The following is a 19349-nucleotide window of genomic DNA, read 5'->3' on the forward strand; positions in this document are numbered from 1 at the left end:
TCAACACGAAATTTCCAACTTACTTTGGCTCCACAACTGAGTTATTGCATCTCTAAACAAAGATCTCAGAAGTAGAGATATTCTATTTCTGATCTCAAAAGGAGGTATCATTTTTTTTTTTTCAAAGTTACAAGTGAAACTCGAACCTGCAACTTTTAAGTGAATATGGAAAGACTATGTCATTTGAGTTATAGCTCGTTGACAAAAAGAGGTATCATTTTGGCTATACAGTACAAGCTTGTTTAATATGTTGAACTATTTGAAAATAAGAAGTTTCTCTCGCATATGAAAAACAAACTTACAGACATACTAGAAAAAAAAAAATCATAATTACATATTTATTATATTTAATATTATGAATTTATTCTAACGATAATGAATACAAAGTTACAAACAAAAGGAAAAAAAAATAAATTATGACTATCTTTGGCCTCCAAACATTTTGGAAAAAAAAAAAACTATTTATTAAAAACTTTTGTTTTCATATTCTTTTTCTTGTTTATATTATAAGTTGAGTATTTTCTTATCTCATAAGATAAAAATTAAAGGTTTTTCTAATCTAAGATTTTTCATTGTATACATTCTTGAAAACTCAATTATATAAGTTGATGATGTTTATCACAACAAGCTGACAAGCTCTTAAACAATTAGCAAAATTTCATGAGTTACATGTACAACTCATTTTGATATTTTTTTTGTCACGTTTTAATTTTTGGAATAATTTTTGTTGTGTTGATATTTTAAAATTATTGTTGTCAATACTTAAATGAGAACATTTTTGTTTATTCCTCCCAAAATTTGTAAATATGTATGACGAATTTTTATGATTAATAACATGATAAAACAGCTTAAATTTACAGGATAACTTTTTAAATTTGCATTTCATATTTACGAACAAATCAAACATTTGTTTTGGTTCAGACCATATGAGAGCTCCTCTTTTTTGTTTGGGTATACAATGAAATATAAACGCTTTTTTTGTTTGGATATACCATGAAATATAAACATAATTAGACAAAAATTATATTTAGCCAATCATCAATCGATTAGAAACATATAAAGCAAGATGTTTTAGCAAGAATGCAAACGCATGTCTATTTGTTCATTTATATTTTAGGCAAAAGATCACTATTAATATATTTACCAAAATGTTATTTGTACACTAAAATCAGCCCACCAATATATTTGTGTATAAATACATATGCTTTTTAATTCACTTTTAATGTGCAATTGTATTTCAATATATATTTTATATTAGTGACTAATTTTAGTGACTGATTTTGATATACACTTAGCATGATTAATATATCTAATATGTAATTACATATTAACACTTGTGTATAAATACAATGAAAAATGAATTAAATATAATAACAATAAATTGTAGAAAAATTCCATGTAAGCATGGGATGCTTCTTGATTAGAAGGGTAAGGGATATCATGTTGAGTTTCATTTCAACATTATTGTCTCTACTCTCTAGTTCAGTCTCGTTCTACTATTGAAGTCACAAGTACATCAATGGTATAGTGAAACTGGATTGGAAAATGCATGTGCTATAACAATTAGTCTTAGTTGCAATTACACTTGGAAGCAAAGAGTTGAAGGAAAAGAGAAAAACAATAAAAAAAAGTTAATAGGTATATTATTCTTCATCATTGTTGAGTTCAGAAAAGAAAGGGTCCTTAAGGAGATCAGTGGCTGAAGGCCTTGCCCTTGGCTGTGCTATGCACTTTTCAATGAATGCCTTCATCTCTGGGTCTGTGACTTTGTTCAAGGATTGAGGCTTAATTCCCATTGTAACCTTTTTGTAAATCTTGGCTACACTGTCACATTCACAATAGGGTATCTCCATTGTAACCATCTCAAGCACACACAACCCAAAAGAGTATATGTCCACCATCTCAGTGTAATCTTCCTCATACAGCTCCGGTGCCATATACTCTGGTGTCCCTAAAATTGAATGTGCTGCATGGCTCCGCCCCACTATCGCCGCCAATCCTAGATCACCAATTTTCACCTATAGAAAGCCACAAGAGCAAAATTGTTTTAGAATTTAGTTTGGCACAATAACCAGGCACATAAAACCAACTAAATATGAAAATAAATAATAATAATAATAATAACATTGTTATTTGTTATGTTTCAAAAGGTTGTAACAAGAATTTCTTTATAAAAATCATAGTGATTTTTAATGGTAAGGTCTACTTGTCGGAAATGGATCCTCTCAATTTTTTTCTCTCAAATTTTTTTGTAAAGTATAATCTCTCATCATTCAATATCTTCTCTTACATGTTTTCTCTTGGTCCCACTTAAAGAGTATATGATAAGAGATCACGCTTTACAAAAAAAATTTGAGAGAATCCATTTCCTACTTGTCTATTCAGAGATGATGACTAATCATGTCATATCATTTAGGAGCATAATTAAAGCATTCTAAAGTTACAACAATTATCTAATCATACTGAGCTAAAAAGTCTAAAACAAGCATTGCTAGCAGATTGTGATAAATCTAAGTTATTAATGCTCTATCTAGAAACAAAAGATGATTGGTAATGCTTTTATTTGGCCTCTCCTCTTCTCTTCATCAACTTCATCACAATAAATATGCCAATGCTAAAGTAGGGGGAGTTTACCACTATTCAAACTAGCAAGTGTGCTGTTTACCTGTCCAATGTTCCCATTGACAAAGATGTTGCTACAATTGAGATCTCTGTGTATAATGCAGGGATCATGAGTATGAAGATACTCCAGCCCTTCAAGGACTTGTTTCGACCACTTCTTCAACGCCTTAATGGAAACATGGCGGTGCTTCTTCCGGTATTCCCTCAAATTGCCAGAAGTGCAAACCTCAGTGATGAAATTGATGTTCTGGCGATCATTGTCTTTCCAAACACTATAACAAACAATGATATACTTGTTGCTCAAGTTTCTAAGCAACTCAACCTCAGAGTGAAGCCTGTTTATCAAAACAAGATCGTCACTGAAATTCCGCAGTCGAACTTGATTCCAAGCAACCTCAATGCCTTCTTCTTGATCAAAGGCCCTATAAACCTTCTTCACGGCGCCATAACCAAGCAGATCTTCGTAACGGCCGAACCGGCCAGTTGGATCAACTTCAACAAACGGTTCCCCTTCTCTATCATAGGTGTTTGAGTTCCCAGCACTAGCAGGCATTTTCAATAGCCAAAAGTTTGCTACACAATGCAATAAACAATAATTGTTAATGAAGTTAGTTTTTTTTTTTTTTAAAGAAAGAAAAAATTGAAATTGCAAATGGAATAAAAAGAATACTTTTTTTGCCCTTTTATTTTTCTCTGTTCTGGTCATGAAACCTAAGAATCTGTAGAAAATCAATTTAATACTGAGCTAACTATAGGAGAGAATCAATTCTGATCTCGAACGCAATCGAATGTAGCTGAGTCAATATAAGCAATTATAATTCTGAAGCAATAACAAGAGAAGTATTCAATCAAAATAAAGGAAATGTCGAAGGAAAATAAAAATGAAGTATTCAATCATGCACGAAAGTATGTGAATCATTTCAATTGGAATTAGAATGAAAGGTGCAAAAACAAGAGCTTTAATTACCAGCTAGGGAAAGGAGAATGGTTGCTAAATTAAGAGTTTTTTTGAAACTTCAAGTTGAGAATCGAAAACCTTGCCTTACAAAGCTGAGAGATAAGTAAGAAGGAAAGATGAGAGCATAGCATGCAAAATCAGCAAATGAATCGAGACGATGACTGCGCTTCTTATAGTGCTCCCAAATCTGGGGGAAGCTCACTAAACGACGTCGTTTCACTGACGCGCTAATTAGTTACTTTAGTTTTCTTTTTTTGTTTTCTGTTTTTTTCTTTTTTTTTTTTTTGTGTGTTTCGTTTCGTAGATTCATTTATTTACCGCTGATTTGTTGGTAGAGAAGTGGAGAGTTGCGTGACGTGGCAGATTTTTCATGTGTCACAATCCCTTTTTCGTGTTGTTTCCTCTGTTTGATAATTGATGCGGGATCGAAATGTATCAATCAAATTATGTAATGAGAAGCAGTGTATCTGATTCTGAACTTCACGAGAAGAATGGGGGATGATGCATTATTAAATATAAATATTATTACACTCATCATATAACACAAAAAGTTTTCAGGTAACACCCGTGCTCTAATGCCTAATTTTGACCCTGAATCTTCCACCTTTGCATCCATCAACCCCTCATATATTCAGGAAACTTCCAAATAATACCATTTAGTAGTAGTAAAAAAGGTGGATGCATGTTATTAAAAAAGTGGTTCATGACTATTTTTGGGTGAATAGAGGAGCTCTATTCAGAAACTATGGTGCTTGAGTGGTGATGTTTGTGGTCCGATTATTACCAATTTTTGGAGTAAAAATACATCTGATAAGAGTTAAATTAATCTTTTCACCAGCTTTTTCAATGATGCACTAGTGGTCTTGCGCATTGATCACTAATGTTTACGTGATAACGTGGAAAATCCATTCCATGATCATGAAAATAGACATCAAGAACACCTATGAACACCCATTCACCATTTTCTTGTGGGATTTAGCTATATAATTAGGTTGCGTTTGTTTACAAAGACAGGACACTGAAACATGGACACATGGACACAGAGACACAAAATCATATTTGGCAAAGGAAATATGTATAGAGACAGTGTGTTCAGAGACATTGAATTAATGTATTTTGTATCCATCCTGACAGAAAAGACACAGGGTCACTAACAAGGGACGCAACTTATTTTTCATTATTTTTATTAATTTTTCATAATTATATTTTTTTATTATTATATTTTTCATCTCAAATTTTTTGAATAAAAAAAATGAGAATAAATTAGATTTTCATAATTTATTCTAGTTTATCACTAAATAGAATACAAGAATACAAAATTTTCTATCTCTGTCCATCAGTGTCTTGTCATGTTCACAGTGTCTTGTCCTGTCCTGTACTCAGAAACAAACACAGCCTTATATATTAATGTATACACGCATCTTAAGCCAGAAACTACCTACTTATTTTAAGACATGAATTTGTTAGTTGGGCTTGTCTAGAATGAGAAGTCAAGCCATCTAGTATGTCATATATATACAAGGCTTCAGGGTGATGTCTATCTTCAACTGTAAAGATATGAGTTTTGCCACTCACTTGGATAATGCTTTGTCTCACTTGAAGATATTTCATCTTTCTTCTTATAGCTGCAACTCCATCCCACATCCCAGCTGATGCATATATGTTAGCCAACTCCACGTAAGGAACTGCCACATTGGGCTCCAATTGAAATAGCCGCTCTGAGACGTATTTGCCCATCTCCATCTTAGCATGTAGTTTGCATGCAGACAGCAATGCACTCCATATGCCAGCATCAGGTTCAACCGGCATACATTCAATAATTCCTAAAGCTTCTCTCAGTTGTCCTTTACGACCAAGGAGATCAACCATACATGAATAATGGTCTATACCAGGTCTTATACCATACTTTTGTGTCATCATGTTGAAGCACTCCAATCCTCTTTCAAGTAAACCTCCATGAGCACAAGCTTGGAGAACAGCAAGAAATGTTATGTGGTTTGGTTTCATTCCCATCTGCACCATCACAAGAAACAGGTCCAAAGCATCTTTAACATCTCCACTCAAAGCACAAGCAGTAATCAGAGTTGTCCAGGTGACAATAGTTTTGTTAGCCATAGAATAGAAAAGCTCCTTAGCATTGCTAAGACTTCCACACTTTGCATACATGTCAATTAATGCATTACAAACTACAATATTTTCTTTCAACCCTTTGTTAATAGAGTAATTATCAATCCATTTTCCAAGTTCAAGAGATCCTGTTTGACCACAACCTGAAATCAAAGCAAGCACAGTAACTAAATCTGGATTTTCACCTGTTGCTTCCATTGTATTAAACAAGGTTAATGCCTCATCCATATATCCTTTCTCCGCATACCCACTAATCATTACCGTCCATGAAACACAAGTTCTGATAGACATGCCATCAAACAAGAATCTTGCAGAATGAACATCCCCACACTTGGAATACATAGAAATAAGAGTATTCACCACACACAAATCAGCATCACAACCTAACTGAATCCCATGAGAATGAATTAGCAGACCTTGAAATAGTGCTTTGGGTTGCACACATGCTGAAAGCAAATTGAGGATTGTACTAATATCAGGCAAAAGCCCACAATCAAGCATCCCTGTATAACAATCAACAGCCTTGTCATACTTTTCAAAATTCGCATATGCTGCAATCATAGAATTCCATGAGATGACAGACCTAATATCACTGCCAATTTCATCAAATACTATCTCTGCTGAGCACAAGTCACCACATTTAGCATAGACAGCAATCAAAGTGTTAGCCACAGAAACATCGATATAAACTCCAATTCGAATCGCAAAACAATGCACTGCATTCACAAAATTTAGGTTTTTCAATTCCAAAACAGACTGAATCAAGAGCAAGACAGTGACTGAATCAGGATGAATCCCACTATACCTCATCTCACGCACTAGACAGAAAAACCTGTCAACAAAACTCCTGTGAGAAAAACCTGCAAGCATTGCATTCCAAGAAGCAATATCCCTAGTGGGCATTCCAACAAACACATGGTGTGCATCTTCCAAATGACCACATTTCATGTACATATCAACCATTGCGGTTTGCACAAAAACATTGGACTGAAAGCAGGATTTGGCAACATGGGCATGGATCATTTGGGAGTTCCAGAGACAGGAAATTCTGGCACAGGCTTTTGCAACAAAGGGAAAGGTAGAACCATTGGGTGTAACTCCAGTTTGCTTCATTTGGCGGAAAAGAAGTAGGGCTTTTTGTGCATGGCCTCCATTCACAGCTTCTCTTATATTGGAGTTCCAGAAGGAAAGAATTGAGAAATTCGAGAAACGATTCATAAATGGTGTAACAGTAACAGCAATAGGATAGATGATCATTTCTCATCTTTGAAGTTGAACTTGTTCTTTTGAAGCAATGAGTAGAAACAAGAAAACGGAACTGAACTGAACTGAAGTCAATTGGGTCTTGTTGCAAGCAGAACCAGCTGCGCTCATTGCTGCTAACATAAGAGAGTAGGGATTAATTCAAAAATTAATTCAGTAAAGAAGGCAGAAGAAATTTAATAAAAAAAGAATCCGAAAATTCTACAGGTGCAAGACCACTTCATGTTCATAATCAGGAAAATCAATTCATAAACCAATTCAACAATCAACAAAATCATTCATAATCAGCAGAATAATTCATAAAACCAATTCAACACTCAACAAAATCACCGCATATTCATAGTCAGCAAACCCAATTCATAAACCAATTCAACAATAAAATTAACAACAAAAATATTTCAACATTTCAAGTTCAACCTCTGTCATATTCTAATCAGATTCATAAATCAAACAACAATAAAATTAACAGAAATAACATCAATGAATCAACTATTAAAAATTAATTTAGAATATTAGAATAACTGAAAAAAAACTACATGTGGGATTTTAACTATATATTACTGTATATACGCATCTTAATCCAGAAACTACCTACTTATTTTAAGCACACACACAAACATGAACTTTCAATACGAACAAAAAACTACAGTAACACAGAAGGCATAAAGGATGCAGCCAATAAGCAACACCCAACTTGATTGAAAATGCACAAATCAAAGAGATAAAAAAATTTTAACCCTCAAAAAATCCTTAAAATTTGAATGCTGTTGTAGGAGTTAGAGAGATAAGAATGAGTAAGTACAAAAAGTGCGGAAAAAATAAATAATAACAATAATAAACAATAAACAGTGTTATGTCCATGCATTAAGTTTGTCTTCAAAATTATTAAATGTGAGAAGAGATAAGAGTGTAAGAACAGGAAAGAAAAGAAAGTTCCAATTTACAACCACAACTGCCAGGTTCAGGGGTTCCTTGGAGTAGCATTAAAGACACTGTTTTCAGTTTCAGATCTTCTATTGCACACATTACATACATTACCAGCACCAAAGGAAAAAACCCCAAAAAAGAAATGGAACAACAAAATGGTAAAAGACAAGAAACTTTGTGGCAGGTTCACTTCCACAAACTCTTTTCAACATCTCCACTTTAAGACTAATAAACCCTGGGAACAACTTCTTTGGTGGTCAACTTTCTGAAGAGATGTGTGATCAAGCTCATTCCTTACAACATATTTCTATATTAAATAACAATGTTGGTGGCACCATTCCAAAGTCTATTGGCAACTGCACATCATTAGTAAACTTTTATATCTCGGAGCAAACTTTTTCACAGGTTTCCATTTAATTTGCATTCCTAGTTTTGGATTTCATTAAAATTTATCTATCTTTGCTATAACGTATACTCAATTAATTGAAATTAAGCAATATTAAACATAACGTTAGTTAATTTATAATACAGGGGAAAATATTGAAGCTTGCAATTACAATTGAAGAAACAAGTTCACAGTTCAACCATCTTGAAAAATCCCATTTTGAAATCACAGAGAGGGAGAGAAGAAACAAGCAAAGCAGAAACTCACCTCTGATTCGCGTCAGGGAGGAGGAGCGGTCACCGATTTCGTCTGCCGCGTCAAGGAAGAGCACCGCATCAGGGAGGAGGAGCAGCCACCAATTTCGTCCACCACATCAGGGAGGAGGAGCAACCACCGCATCGTCCTCTGCGTCAGGGAGGAGGAGCAGCCACCGCGTCGTCCACCGGGTACAGCCACCGATTTCGTTAGGGAGGAGGAGCAGAACGAGAAGTAGAAGTGTAGAACGCAGGTCCCCACTCATCAGTAGTTTTTAGGGCGGTTTGTAGGGCCAGCCCTGTTCTAAATTTTTTTTTGGGGAGAGAAAGGGGGGGGGGGGGGTGCTTAATTAGGGCCAGTAGGGCTTATAAAATGTCTTTTTGACATTTTGTAATTTTAGGGTTTTAGCTATATATTACTGTATAAACGCATCTTAAGCCAGAAACTACCTACTTATTTTAAGCACACACACAAACATGAACTGAACTTTCAATACGAGCAAAAACTACAGTAACACAGAAGGCATAAGGCAGACATAGTACTTCACAGTTATCACAATATACAAGGATTAACTAGGATTTCCCAGATAGACATTAGATAACCAGTATCAATTAATCAATGAAGAAGACACAATCTTTATAATGCAAAATCTGTCATTCTCATATTGCTCTTTATCTTCAAATTTTAACAAACTATGTTACAACATTATTACCAAGGAGGATTAGAACCCTCTCTAACAGATGGAGACCTAGAAACAGCACTCCCATCCCTACCAAACCTTGACACACTTCTACTAACGCTTCTAGGAGTAGCCAAGGCAGGACTAGAACCACGGTAACTTGCGCGAAGCGATTCATCAACCGAGGTTGAGGACTTCGCAATTGCATTCCTTACAAACTTCTGAGCGGCGGGAGAAAGCGTCCGCATGCTTGGACTAGCACTTCCACCTCTAACAGGCGAAGCCAATGGCAGTTTTTGAAACATCTTCGACCTCTCCCTAATCTTCCTTGCAGCCTCCCTAGAAAGGGAATGCGCTTTTGCATCTCTAGCAGGAGCTGAAGGAATCTTATAATGTGGTCCATCTGCACTGCCACCAATATCAATTGGTGTTTCCTCTGGGTCCAACCTCAACGGTGTCCCTTCTATCTCTCCCCAAGTGATAAACGGGGATTCATCAACACCCGGCGCAGGAGAAGGAGTCTTAACAAAGCTATAGCCATTCTCAGCCTTCTTTGCAGATTCCATATAGAACGGGTTCGGAGTCTTCCTCAAATCTTCCAGATCATACTTCTTTAACTTGTCCCCTTCCCTAAGAGACATTGGGGCAGGAGTAGCACCGGCAACAGGCGTATACAACACCTCAACAGTTCCATCATCTCTCGGCCTAGAATCCAATGTTTTACCATGGAACCTAGTATTTGCACGACTTATCTCCTTCGTCATGCCCTTAATTCTAACAGCTCTTTCCTCTTCGGTCAATGGAACCTCACCCTTATCAGCAGGATGATACATCAACAGATTCTTCGCCGTGTAGTTCCATCCCTCCAATGTACTAGGAGGCTGATAAGATGTTCCATACCCGTCAGTTATCCTCTCTCTCTTAGCATCCTCAATACCTTTCACATCATCTTTGTTCTCACCTTCCGTCAAATACCCAACCCTCTCTTTCCTCTTCCTATTCACCTTCTCCAGAATCTTCGAGAAGCTGTGATTATCCTCACTCGTATACCTCCACAAAAACTGATCAAGCCCCAAAGAAGTATCAATCCCACCACCACCACCACCACCATCGCTCTTATTATTCTCTTCATCACCAACATCAAAACGTTGCGTCTTGGGTGTTTTACCATCGAATTCATCAAAAGGTGTGAAATTTCTCATGAAAGTGGAGCCAGGGGTGACAGTGGATCTAAATTCAGAACCGGTTACCTTAGGAACGTCGGAGCCACCACGGCGGCGCTCGATGATCTTGAGCTGGGCGTCACGGATTTGGACTGGATCACCAGTCTTGATGGCTTCGAGCCAATCGAGGCGATCTCGGAGCTTGGAGATGTCGGGAAAGTAGTCGCGTTCGATGATCTTCTCGAGGGCTTCAACGTACGTATCTTCATCGAGTACTGTGGGGTTCTTGGGAGGGAGTCTGGGAGCGATTGCTGCAGAAGATGACGAAGTTGAAGTGTTAGGGTTAGGGTTTTGCAGAGAGGGAGAAGGGGATGGGGAAGAGAGGTGGAGGGGCGAGTGGCCTGGTGATTGAAGCATGTTTTCTTAATTGCGTGAAGAGATGAAGAAGGGGGAACAATGGTAATTGAAATTGATGAAAGGAAAGGTGAAATTAAAATCCTCAATCCAGATCAGGAGCTAGGAAAATTGATTTGTACGAGTTCTCCAGGAACTAGAAGAAACACAACGCGGATTTTCAGATTTCGAACACGTTATAATAGATTTATATGTATCCCAAAAAATTAGAGAAAAATATCAAAAGATAACAAGTTCTTTGGCAAAAAAAAAAAAATACTAACTCAATTTTTAATATTTATTTTTATGAAATTAATTAATCTTTGTATAAAAAAAAGTTAATGTGATTTTTTTTTTTGTACGGAGACTAATTACTTAAAAAAAAATCAGAGAGAGTCAGGTTAGGTGTTTCTGTTAGGGGTCTCATTGTCCTATCAAGAGCGGAAAGAGTATTCACTCAAAAAATTATTTCATATATAATTTTAGATTTAATTATTCTGTTGGTCTCTATAGTTTTATAAAATTTTTAATTAGGTCTTATATTTTTTTTTTAATTGAGTCCCTGCACTAATTTTTTAGTAATAATTGACTTAATTTTATAGGGACCCAACTAAAATAAAAGAATTAGTATAAGGACCTAAATAAAAGAAAAAAGTGTAGGGACCCAATTAAAAAAATTTGGTGTAAGGACTCAATTAAAAGGAAAAAAGTATAGGGACCTAATTGAAAATTTTACGAAACTATAGGGACCAATAGAGTAATTATTATAATTTTAAAGCATTTAGTCATAGACTTTTTTTTGGTATGAAGCATTTAGTCATAGATTTGTTGTTTTGTTTTAGAGCCCAAATGTTGGGAAGGCCGGCCGAATAATGATTGGATTTGTTAGTAAAAAAAGAAAGATGCAAGTTTAGGTCCAATCCAAGCCCAAATAAATCCCAAGCCCAGAGAAAGTAAAAAAAAGAAGGTAAAAACACAACTAACACAGTTGAGCTAACACTGTTCCGACTAAAGAAATAAAAGAGAGTACTAAAAGTGGTGAAAGGACAAGTCCTGACAGGGAAAGGAGGGAGAGAGGCATATTCTGCTATTCTCTCTCTCACTCGTGTGTGTCTGAGAAGCCAGGCTTGTGAGAGAGAATAGAGAATAGAGAGAAAAAAGAGTGGACTTTTGGTTTCTTTTCTTCCCCATTTGCTTTGTTTTTTGCGGTCAAATTAAATAAGAGAACCATTCTTAGTTGCTTGGATACTTGGATTGGACTCTCTCTCTCTCTCTCTCTCTCTCTCTCTCTCTCTCTCTCATTTTTGCGCATTCAATTCAACCAACCAACCAACCAAACCAAACCATTCATCTCAGCTCCTCTTTCTTTCTTTCTTTGTTTCTTTCAGCTCCCGTCACCACTCTCTACACACTCTGCTCTCTCCTCTCCGGGTAATGTCTCCCTCCCTCTCTTAATCTTCCTTTCAATTTCACTATTTCTTTCCTTATTCAGAACAGGATTAATTAATTATTACGCATCTAATCTAATCTAAATTACTAAAGTCTTCACTTTGCTGCCTTTTACCAAACCAGATGGAATCTTTCTTCCTTTCTCTTTTCCATCTTCCTTAGTTAATTCCCACCTTACAATGTTAAATTTTACTGAAATAATTCAAAATTCATACATCAAACTTGGACCTTCATCTATTGAAATCTGGAATTCAGACTTCATAACTCCTTTTAACGCTTACAATATGCAGCAGCAGCAGCAGCTAGCAGCTCTGCTATTTGACCTAGTTTACAGTGATAATGATTTCAGATGTTTATAGTGAGTTTCTGTTTACTGTTTAGTGTAACACACATATAATAATAATCATAAGAATAATATAAATAGTAAATGATAAATAATAATCGCCTTCTCTTCTAATCTTGTCCTTAAGGACTATCTCCTCTCCTGTTTAATGTCAATTATCATTGATTCATCAAAAAGGGACAAAATTTCAGCTCTACCCCACTCACCCCTTTGTTTTTCAACATATCTGATACACTTGATGGGGGAAAAAGCTATCTCATTTCCCCACCATCACAGGACTATTATTATTTCTATTTAATAGTGAATCTCAATCACACAGCCAATAATTTGGTCACTCCAATAATTTTAACTCATAACATAACATTTAGCTTTTTTTTGCCAAAAAGCAAAAAACACATTACAATTTAACTTGACACAGGATTCTTGGAGCATTATTATCAATGATTTTGCAGCTAGTGTGTGGTGGCGAGTGACCAAGTTTCAATAGTTTATGAAAAACTATTTATCAACCCCACTAGCATATTGTGATATATGTATCCAGAATTTTTCCTCCTTTTCCATATGATAGCTGGTTTAATAGTATTTTTTATTTCTGATACCAGTGCACCCATATTTATGCACTTGACGATAGGCTATTGAATATTTATTTGCTAATAGATTTCAATACATTCATGGAAGCAGTGACAGTTGTTCCCATGGTTTCCTCAGAAGAAACTGCAGATCACAATGTTCCTTATGCTATACCACTGCAGAGAGCAAGTCCTCATAGTGATATTACAGAATCACAAGGGATTCATGGAGCTGAAACCCCTTCGTCCAAGCAAAAGGAAGAAACAAGTATTCCTTCTGCTGTGGCTCAAAACAAAGTGAAGGATTCTGATGTTACTGCTTCTGCATTGCAATCAGATCAGCAACGAAGCACACACATTGCAGCATCAGTTGAAAAACTTGTGCAGAGCCCTGATACACCTTTCCGTGAAAAACGTCATCCATCACAATCTGGTCATGACAGTCCCTCAATAGTACGTGAAAGGGTATCAAAAGATGGGTATAACTGGCGAAAATATGGCCAGAAAAATGTTAAAGGGAATGAATTTATAAGGAGCTATTACAAGTGTACGCATCCGAACTGCCAGGCAAAGAAACAGTTAGAGCAGTCAAACGATGGCCAGATTACAGATTCCATTTGCATTGGTCAGCATAATCATCCTAGGCCTCAATCCAGCATCACAAAGCCTGTTGGTCCTGTTCTTCCTGTTCTTGAAGAAGGACCAGACAAGCCCCGTGTCGCCAATGTAGAAGGTGAGACTTCAATTTATTTAGTGTTTTAGTTCATTAAAGTCCTTCCAAAAAAAGGTTATTTATAAATATATTTATGGCATCACAGTTGAAGACAAATCATTGAATGAGCATGCAAGTGTACCTCAACAGATGAAGTTTTCACACTCCCTTCAGATTACAAATGTTCCTGCAGCTGATCTGATGAAAGCTGAACATTCACAACTGACCACAGCAAATGACGAGGTTCACAACAATGACTATCCTGACTCAAAACGGCAGTACGTTATTTGACCATTGTGAAAAATGCTTGGCTTGAAATATGTGTGATAGCTAACCTTTTATTTTATCTGCTGATTTGTAATAGGAAGATAGACGATAGTAATATTGAAGTCAGTGTAGCTGACAAGTCAACTTGTGCGTCTCGTGTTGTCGTTCAAACTTCAAGTGAGGTTGATTTTGTAAATGATGGGTACCGTTGGCGCAAATATGGTCAGAAACTAGTTAAAGGAAATGCAAATCCCAGGTACAAGTTATCTTTCATGTCATGATGTAACTGTACATCCATTTTTACCTGTGTTGTTATAGGCATTTTGAATTTTAGTTGAATATGGTAAATGCGTTTATAGCTATGGGCCAGCCTGAAAGGTGAAAGCTCATCACAATAAATTGATTGCAGTTGCTGTCTATTTCCTTTCTCGAAAGCAACAGAATCTGGTTATGGTAGTTCGTTTAATAGCTTTTCAAATTGTGTTCTACCTGCACTTTATGCTAGAACATGTTCAATTACAATTTTTTGCCAGTAATCCTATTGTTCTGAATTGCTATGTTTGTGGATTCATGGCCAAGTTAATCTAGCTGCTTCGTCTTCTCCTTTGAGTATGTTCATAATGGTTAGACTTTTCATCTTTACTACCTGTTGGCCACAAATGTTTTTAACGCTTGTTTGATTTCTGTCTCTTTGATTCTGTTTGAACTTCGGAAGTATGCATGCATTCATCCAGTAGGTTTTAATTTTAATGTTTTCTCCATTTTTCTCCACTTCACCAGAAGTTATTATCGATGCTCTAGTCCCGGATGCCCTGTCAAAAAGCATGTGGAAAGGGCCTCTCATGATTCAAAAGTTGTAATAACTACATATGAGGGACAACATGATCATGAAATCCCGCCTGGAAGGACTGTCACTCATAATGCAGCTACAAATGCTCAAACAACAACCATTAATGGCAAGCCAGGAACCAATTCTGTATCAAATCCTGTTTCTACAGATACAAGAGGAAGCAGATCAAATGAGAAAGTAAATGGCAACTCAATTACTAAATCAGAGGCTGGTAAGAGTCCTGAAAGTAAATTAAATGGGCAACAACAACAAAAAAATGAAAATGCAGTTGCCAAACAGGATTATGTTGGTGCTAACATCACATGCCAATCAAATTCTGAAGATCCATGTCGATCAAAATCAAACGAACAGCCGAAAGATGACGTAGAAACTAAATCAGAAGGAAAGAACGGATCCCCTAATGTGGTTGTTCATGATACTGCTGGTCAAGAAGGTCAACTCAAGAAGCAATCAGCATCTGATGCAGAAGCTGTCCAGAGCTAAATTTGCAGTGTTATTTTTGCAGCTAGTGACTGAAGCGAGTAGGCAATGACATAGGTTACACACAAATATTTATGGGAATATGTTTCCTATTTCTACTCTAACTTCTCCTTTCATATTTGGGTATTTGCAGACTGACTAAATATGCAAATAATGATTCTTACCGGATTAGATATCAATTATCATCACTTGTATACTATTTGTTAGTAAAATAAGGAAACTGTACATTTTCATATACATGTATAAAACGTTCTATGCTTGTAATATACTCCTAAGAAGTAATTCTTGTTTTGTGCTTTCTTATTGCCCTTTCTTTCTTAATGTAAGTAGTGGTTTGTACAATGACTTGCAGAATTGTGGCCTTTGGATAAAACAATGATTCTGTGCTACTTCTCTTATGTATTGTTCAAGTACATGACAAACCACATTGTTCATATTAACAGAGGAAAATAAATGATCATTGGAAGTGGTATAGAATTGTTCATAAAAAATTTATCATACGCACACTAAAAATCAGTTATCAAATTAATCACTACGTATTTTAGTATATTCACATATTTTGTTTGATATATTTTTAACGTGTATTTATACTTCAGTATATATATTTTATGCAGCAACTAATTTAATAACTGGTTTTTGGTTTATTGGTATACGACTAATTTTGTTTGGTCCGAATTAGTATCCTTTTATTCAGTTCGAGAAGAATTGGTCATTTATGTATATACTCCCTTTGTGATTAATATATTAACTTAATCTTTTTTCTCATAAAGTAAATTTGTTTTTTAATTGGAACAACATTCATGCTAAGCTTTTTAACAGTGTCATATATGCATCTGTCACTAGTATTCTTTTGTCAAAGTCAACCGAAAATAAGTCAAGTTCCAGCTAGTCAACTTGTTCCATCACTAGAAGTAACATCAGGACAACCCCTTAAGTACGCACACCAATTGTAATTCTATCTTATGATTTATGAATAACAGGAACATAAAAAGTTAATCAGATTTCAAGTAAATCATTGTTGTGCTGGGAGATAAAGAGAATAGAAAAAGATTATGAAAAGGAAGATCAATATTGCTGATAAGAAAATGCTATAGCAACATTTCTTGTTAAAATTCTTGAACAAAGAAAGTGCAGATTCAGATTGGATTCAAGTATACCCTTTTCCCATTTAGCTTCTACAACCTAATGGAACTAGAATAAGAACAGAATAAGAACAAGAACAAGAACAAGGAGGTTCTGCTTTGTCCTCCCCCAACACACAATTCCCAGTTCTCATTTCCATGCACAAGAGGCAACCAAATCTCTATTCATCCAACCAAGATACAATGCTCCATCTCTCTCTTCAAGCCTATATCTATCACTGTAGTTATCAAGCAGTTTCTTGATGGTACCATTCACCAATGAGCTCAAAGGGTAAGGACTAAAACCAGCCATTGCAAACCTTGACCTCCATTTCCCAAGCACTTCATGTCTTTCCACTCTCTCAACCCCTTCACATGCTATGATGTTAACCAAATCCCTTGCCAAGCAATGCTGCTCCACATTGATCCTCTCTTTATGTTCCCTCGGAAGAGTCACGTCTATCGACTCGAACATGGCTGTGTAGTAGTCCATAGTTTCGAGGAAACGTGGAAAGAATGCAGCTGTGTTGGTGTTGGATTCTTGCTCCACCAATGTCACCACTTTCGGGGATAGGCTCTTGACCAGCCTCAAGAGCCTATCCCTATGATTCAGGGTGCTGACACTTTCATCTGGCATGTGATGTAGCATGAATGCAAAATTCACTGCTAATGCCTCGCCCGGTCGAACACCAAGATTATGCAGCTGAACATCACAACCAGATATAGCTGCAGCATGAAATTCAAATGGCACTTTAAAATGCTCTGCAAGCTTGGACAACCTCTTTCCCACAATGTGCAGCCCACCACCGCGCGCATAAGCCGATGTTGAATCATCAATACCTGTAATTCGGATGTGTGGTGGTCCTCCAGGCCTAGCTGCAAAAGCTTGAATCAAAGTGATCCACTGGCTCCCTTGAGAAATTTGAAAATCAATTATGTGAACTCTGTCTTCATCCTTCATAGCTTCTGCGATTGCTCCATTCGCAGACATGTATCCGAATTTGAAGTAGGGGCAAACCTCATAGAGTATGTGCATATAGGAGAGGAGCTCAGCACTTTCTGGTTCCTTGCATCTCAAGGCTCTGTAGATTGAACTCCCGGAAGAAGACAACCGTGCAACTAGGCCTTCCAACATGTATGCTCCCAACCTTTGAATCGGTTCGCCAGATACAGACACCATCTGCCTCAGTTCATCCATCAACCATTGTGCCATTAGCAGATCATTCTCTGCAATCGCTTTGGCACACACGACGAGTACATGCTTTAAGTTCTTGCAAGAAATTGCCACCATTGTTTGTCTCCAGCTGTCCATCTCGGATGACATGAAATCAGTTGCATCCTTGAATGAACTGTCATAACTATCAAGATTATCACAATCAGGACCAAACATCACACTCTCCAACTCTCTCAGCTTGTGCTTGAAGGTACTTAAATCGTCAGTTATGCACGAACCACTCATAGGAGATCCATAGTTATTGTCAGGTGGATATGACTGAGATTGAGAATCTTGAAGAGAAACTGGGCTACCATTTGGTGAGAAACTAACAGTTGAAGGAGAATTGTAAACATTAAAACTGCCGGTTGCGGATGATGACTCCAATGTGCAGTAAATTTCAGAAGAACTTTGATTAGAGAATCTGCTTCCAATACCATGGCCTCCATCATTGTAATACTGATGATGATTCAGAGCTTGATATTGCGGCATGCAGTATGCCTCAACCTGCTGCATTGGTTGATAGTACATACTTGAACTTCTATGATGCTCTGATGCCTGCATTCCAGAATTGATAACAGACTAGCTTCAGTTTGCCACTTCTAGAAAGTTATACTTCGAGAGTAATCGAAAATCCTCGAATTTCCTTTCGCAGAATCAATTGTATTTAGTCCTGGAATTGATTAAGGATAAGTCTTCCAAGAGGAGGTAAACCACATAATTTACATAACCTGTTGTCTGCATTGAACAAGCAGAACAATTCACAGCATCAGTGCTATCTTTCGAATTTCATTCAACATCAATGCATAGAAAGAGACAGAAAATCCACAGCTGAAATTGAAATATTCATCCTTTTGGAAAAGATTAGTCAATTTTGTTCTTCAACTACCGTGTATTACCAGCAACTTGACTCTCTTACCAAGTCAATCACTTGTCTTTTCCTAAGTTTTTTCCTTCTCTTTCTTAATAACAGATAAAGAATTAAATGGAATCAATCTGTGAAAGTTTCAAAGAAACTGCAAAAATTAAACCAATTGTGCAAATGATTGGTTTTCCTTGGCCAGAAAAAGAAAATAAAAAAGAAGTTATTTCCAGAATTAAGCAAAGATAAGAGACAAATAGAAAGGAAATGGGAAAAACAAAGGTAATCATATAAACCTCTCCTATAACAGTACTCAAATGCAATATCATTGAAAAATTTGACAAGTAAATAACAGATTCAATACAAAATGCATGTTAAAACTCAAATCCAAACACCTCATTGCATGAACTGGTGAAGAAAAAAGCTAAATACAAGAACACAGACACTGACATTTCAGTAAATGCAAAAAATTTAGAACTTAGAAAATCCACAAGCAAGAATAATGAACTTAACATACAAAGAGGGAAACAAACTGTTTTAGTTGTTGAACATTAAACCAGTTTGTTTGTTTCTTACCTTGCTTTGAAGAAATTCCAAGGTTGGAAAACCAGAGTGGAGTAGAATCTCAAAGCATAGGCTCAAGAGAGAGAAAGAAGACTATTTCCAATTACAATGAAGAAAAAAAGGCTTAGGAATTTAGCAGTGGCAATA

At 36.3% G+C, this 19349-nt stretch overlaps 5 protein-coding genes across 9 annotated transcripts; 1 reads left to right on the forward strand and 4 right to left on the reverse strand.

Annotated features, from left to right (window-relative positions):
• Nucleotides 1-1390: 1390 nt before the first annotated feature.
• On the reverse strand, nt 1391-3791 carry LOC130940759 (probable serine/threonine-protein kinase WNK11). Of its 4 annotated transcripts, none has more exons than XM_057868989.1 (4): nt 3590-3728; nt 3293-3341; nt 2666-3195; nt 1391-2018 (listed from the first exon to the last, which is right to left on the reverse strand). In XM_057868989.1, the coding sequence occupies exons 3-4, from the start codon at nt 3173-3175 to the stop codon at nt 1644-1646; spliced, it is 885 nt and encodes a 294-aa protein (XP_057724972.1). In that variant the 5' UTR covers nt 3176-3195; nt 3293-3341; nt 3590-3728; the 3' UTR covers nt 1391-1643. The 4 variants fall into 4 exon arrangements, with proteins under 4 accessions (XP_057724972.1, XP_057724973.1, XP_057724974.1 ...); XM_057868990.1 differs by having other exon boundaries at nt 3293-3442; nt 3590-3727; XM_057868991.1 differs by lacking the exon at nt 3293-3341 and having other exon boundaries at nt 3664-3791.
• Nucleotides 3792-4922: 1131 nt separating this feature from the next.
• Nucleotides 4923-8785, reverse strand: LOC130942065 (pentatricopeptide repeat-containing protein At4g19191, mitochondrial-like). Its single transcript, XM_057870745.1, has 2 exons — nt 8550-8785; nt 4923-7083 (listed from the first exon to the last, which is right to left on the reverse strand). The coding sequence occupies exon 2, from the start codon at nt 6962-6964 to the stop codon at nt 5015-5017; it is 1950 nt and encodes a 649-aa protein (XP_057726728.1). The 5' UTR covers nt 6965-7083; nt 8550-8785; the 3' UTR covers nt 4923-5014.
• Nucleotides 8786-9172: 387 nt separating this feature from the next.
• On the reverse strand, nt 9173-10949 carry LOC130941834 (uncharacterized). Its single transcript, XM_057870439.1, has one exon. The coding sequence runs from the start codon at nt 10794-10796 to the stop codon at nt 9246-9248; it is 1551 nt and encodes a 516-aa protein (XP_057726422.1). The 5' UTR covers nt 10797-10949; the 3' UTR covers nt 9173-9245.
• An 875-nt stretch (nt 10950-11824) lies between these two features.
• LOC130942158 (WRKY transcription factor 1-like) lies at nt 11825-15810 on the forward strand. Of its 2 annotated transcripts, none has more exons than XM_057870853.1 (5): nt 11825-12203; nt 13222-13866; nt 13952-14123; nt 14210-14368; nt 14893-15810. In XM_057870853.1, exons 2-5 carry the CDS (start codon nt 13236-13238, stop codon nt 15443-15445), a joined length of 1515 nt encoding a protein of 504 aa, XP_057726836.1. In that variant the 5' UTR covers nt 11825-12203; nt 13222-13235; the 3' UTR covers nt 15446-15810. The 2 variants fall into 2 exon arrangements, with proteins under 2 accessions (XP_057726836.1, XP_057726837.1); XM_057870854.1 differs by having other exon boundaries at nt 13246-13866; nt 14893-15808.
• Nucleotides 15811-16490: 680 nt separating this feature from the next.
• On the reverse strand, nt 16491-19349 carry LOC130941815 (scarecrow-like transcription factor PAT1). Its single transcript, XM_057870413.1, has 2 exons — nt 19215-19349; nt 16491-18514 (listed from the first exon to the last, which is right to left on the reverse strand). The coding sequence occupies exon 2, from the start codon at nt 18338-18340 to the stop codon at nt 16715-16717; it is 1626 nt and encodes a 541-aa protein (XP_057726396.1). The 5' UTR covers nt 18341-18514; nt 19215-19349; the 3' UTR covers nt 16491-16714.

Source organism: Arachis stenosperma, chromosome 7, assembly GCF_014773155.1.
Source record: "Arachis stenosperma cultivar V10309 chromosome 7, arast.V10309.gnm1.PFL2, whole genome shotgun sequence".
In the NCBI taxonomy this organism is placed as follows: domain Eukaryota; kingdom Viridiplantae; phylum Streptophyta; class Magnoliopsida; order Fabales; family Fabaceae; genus Arachis; species Arachis stenosperma.

Bases quoted from the DNA above. Each gene is read 5' to 3' on its own strand.
- LOC130941834 (XM_057870439.1), bottom strand. From the start codon at position 10,796: ATGCTTCAATCACCAGGCCACTCGCCCCTCCACCTCTCTTCCCCATCC.
- LOC130942158 (XM_057870853.1), top strand. From the start codon at position 13,236: ATGGAAGCAGTGACAGTTGTTCCCATGGTTTCCTCAGAAGAAACTGCA. The intron at 13,867-13,951 runs GTGAGACTTCAA...ATGGCATCACAG, and splicing joins CCGTGTCGCCAATGTAGAAG to TTGAAGACAAATCATTGAAT. The intron at 14,369-14,892 runs GTACAAGTTATC...CCACTTCACCAG, and splicing joins AAAGGAAATGCAAATCCCAG to AAGTTATTATCGATGCTCTA.
- LOC130941815 (XM_057870413.1), bottom strand. From the start codon at position 18,340: ATGCAGGCATCAGAGCATCATAGAAGTTCAAGTATGTACTATCAACCA.
- LOC130942065 (XM_057870745.1), bottom strand. From the start codon at position 6,964: ATGATCATCTATCCTATTGCTGTTACTGTTACACCATTTATGAATCGT.
- LOC130940759 (XM_057868991.1), bottom strand. From the start codon at position 3,175: ATGCCTGCTAGTGCTGGGAACTCAAACACCTATGATAGAGAAGGGGAA. The intron at 2,019-2,665 runs GTAAACAGCACA...GGCTTTCTATAG, and splicing joins TCAATGGGAACATTGGACAG to GTGAAAATTGGTGATCTAGG.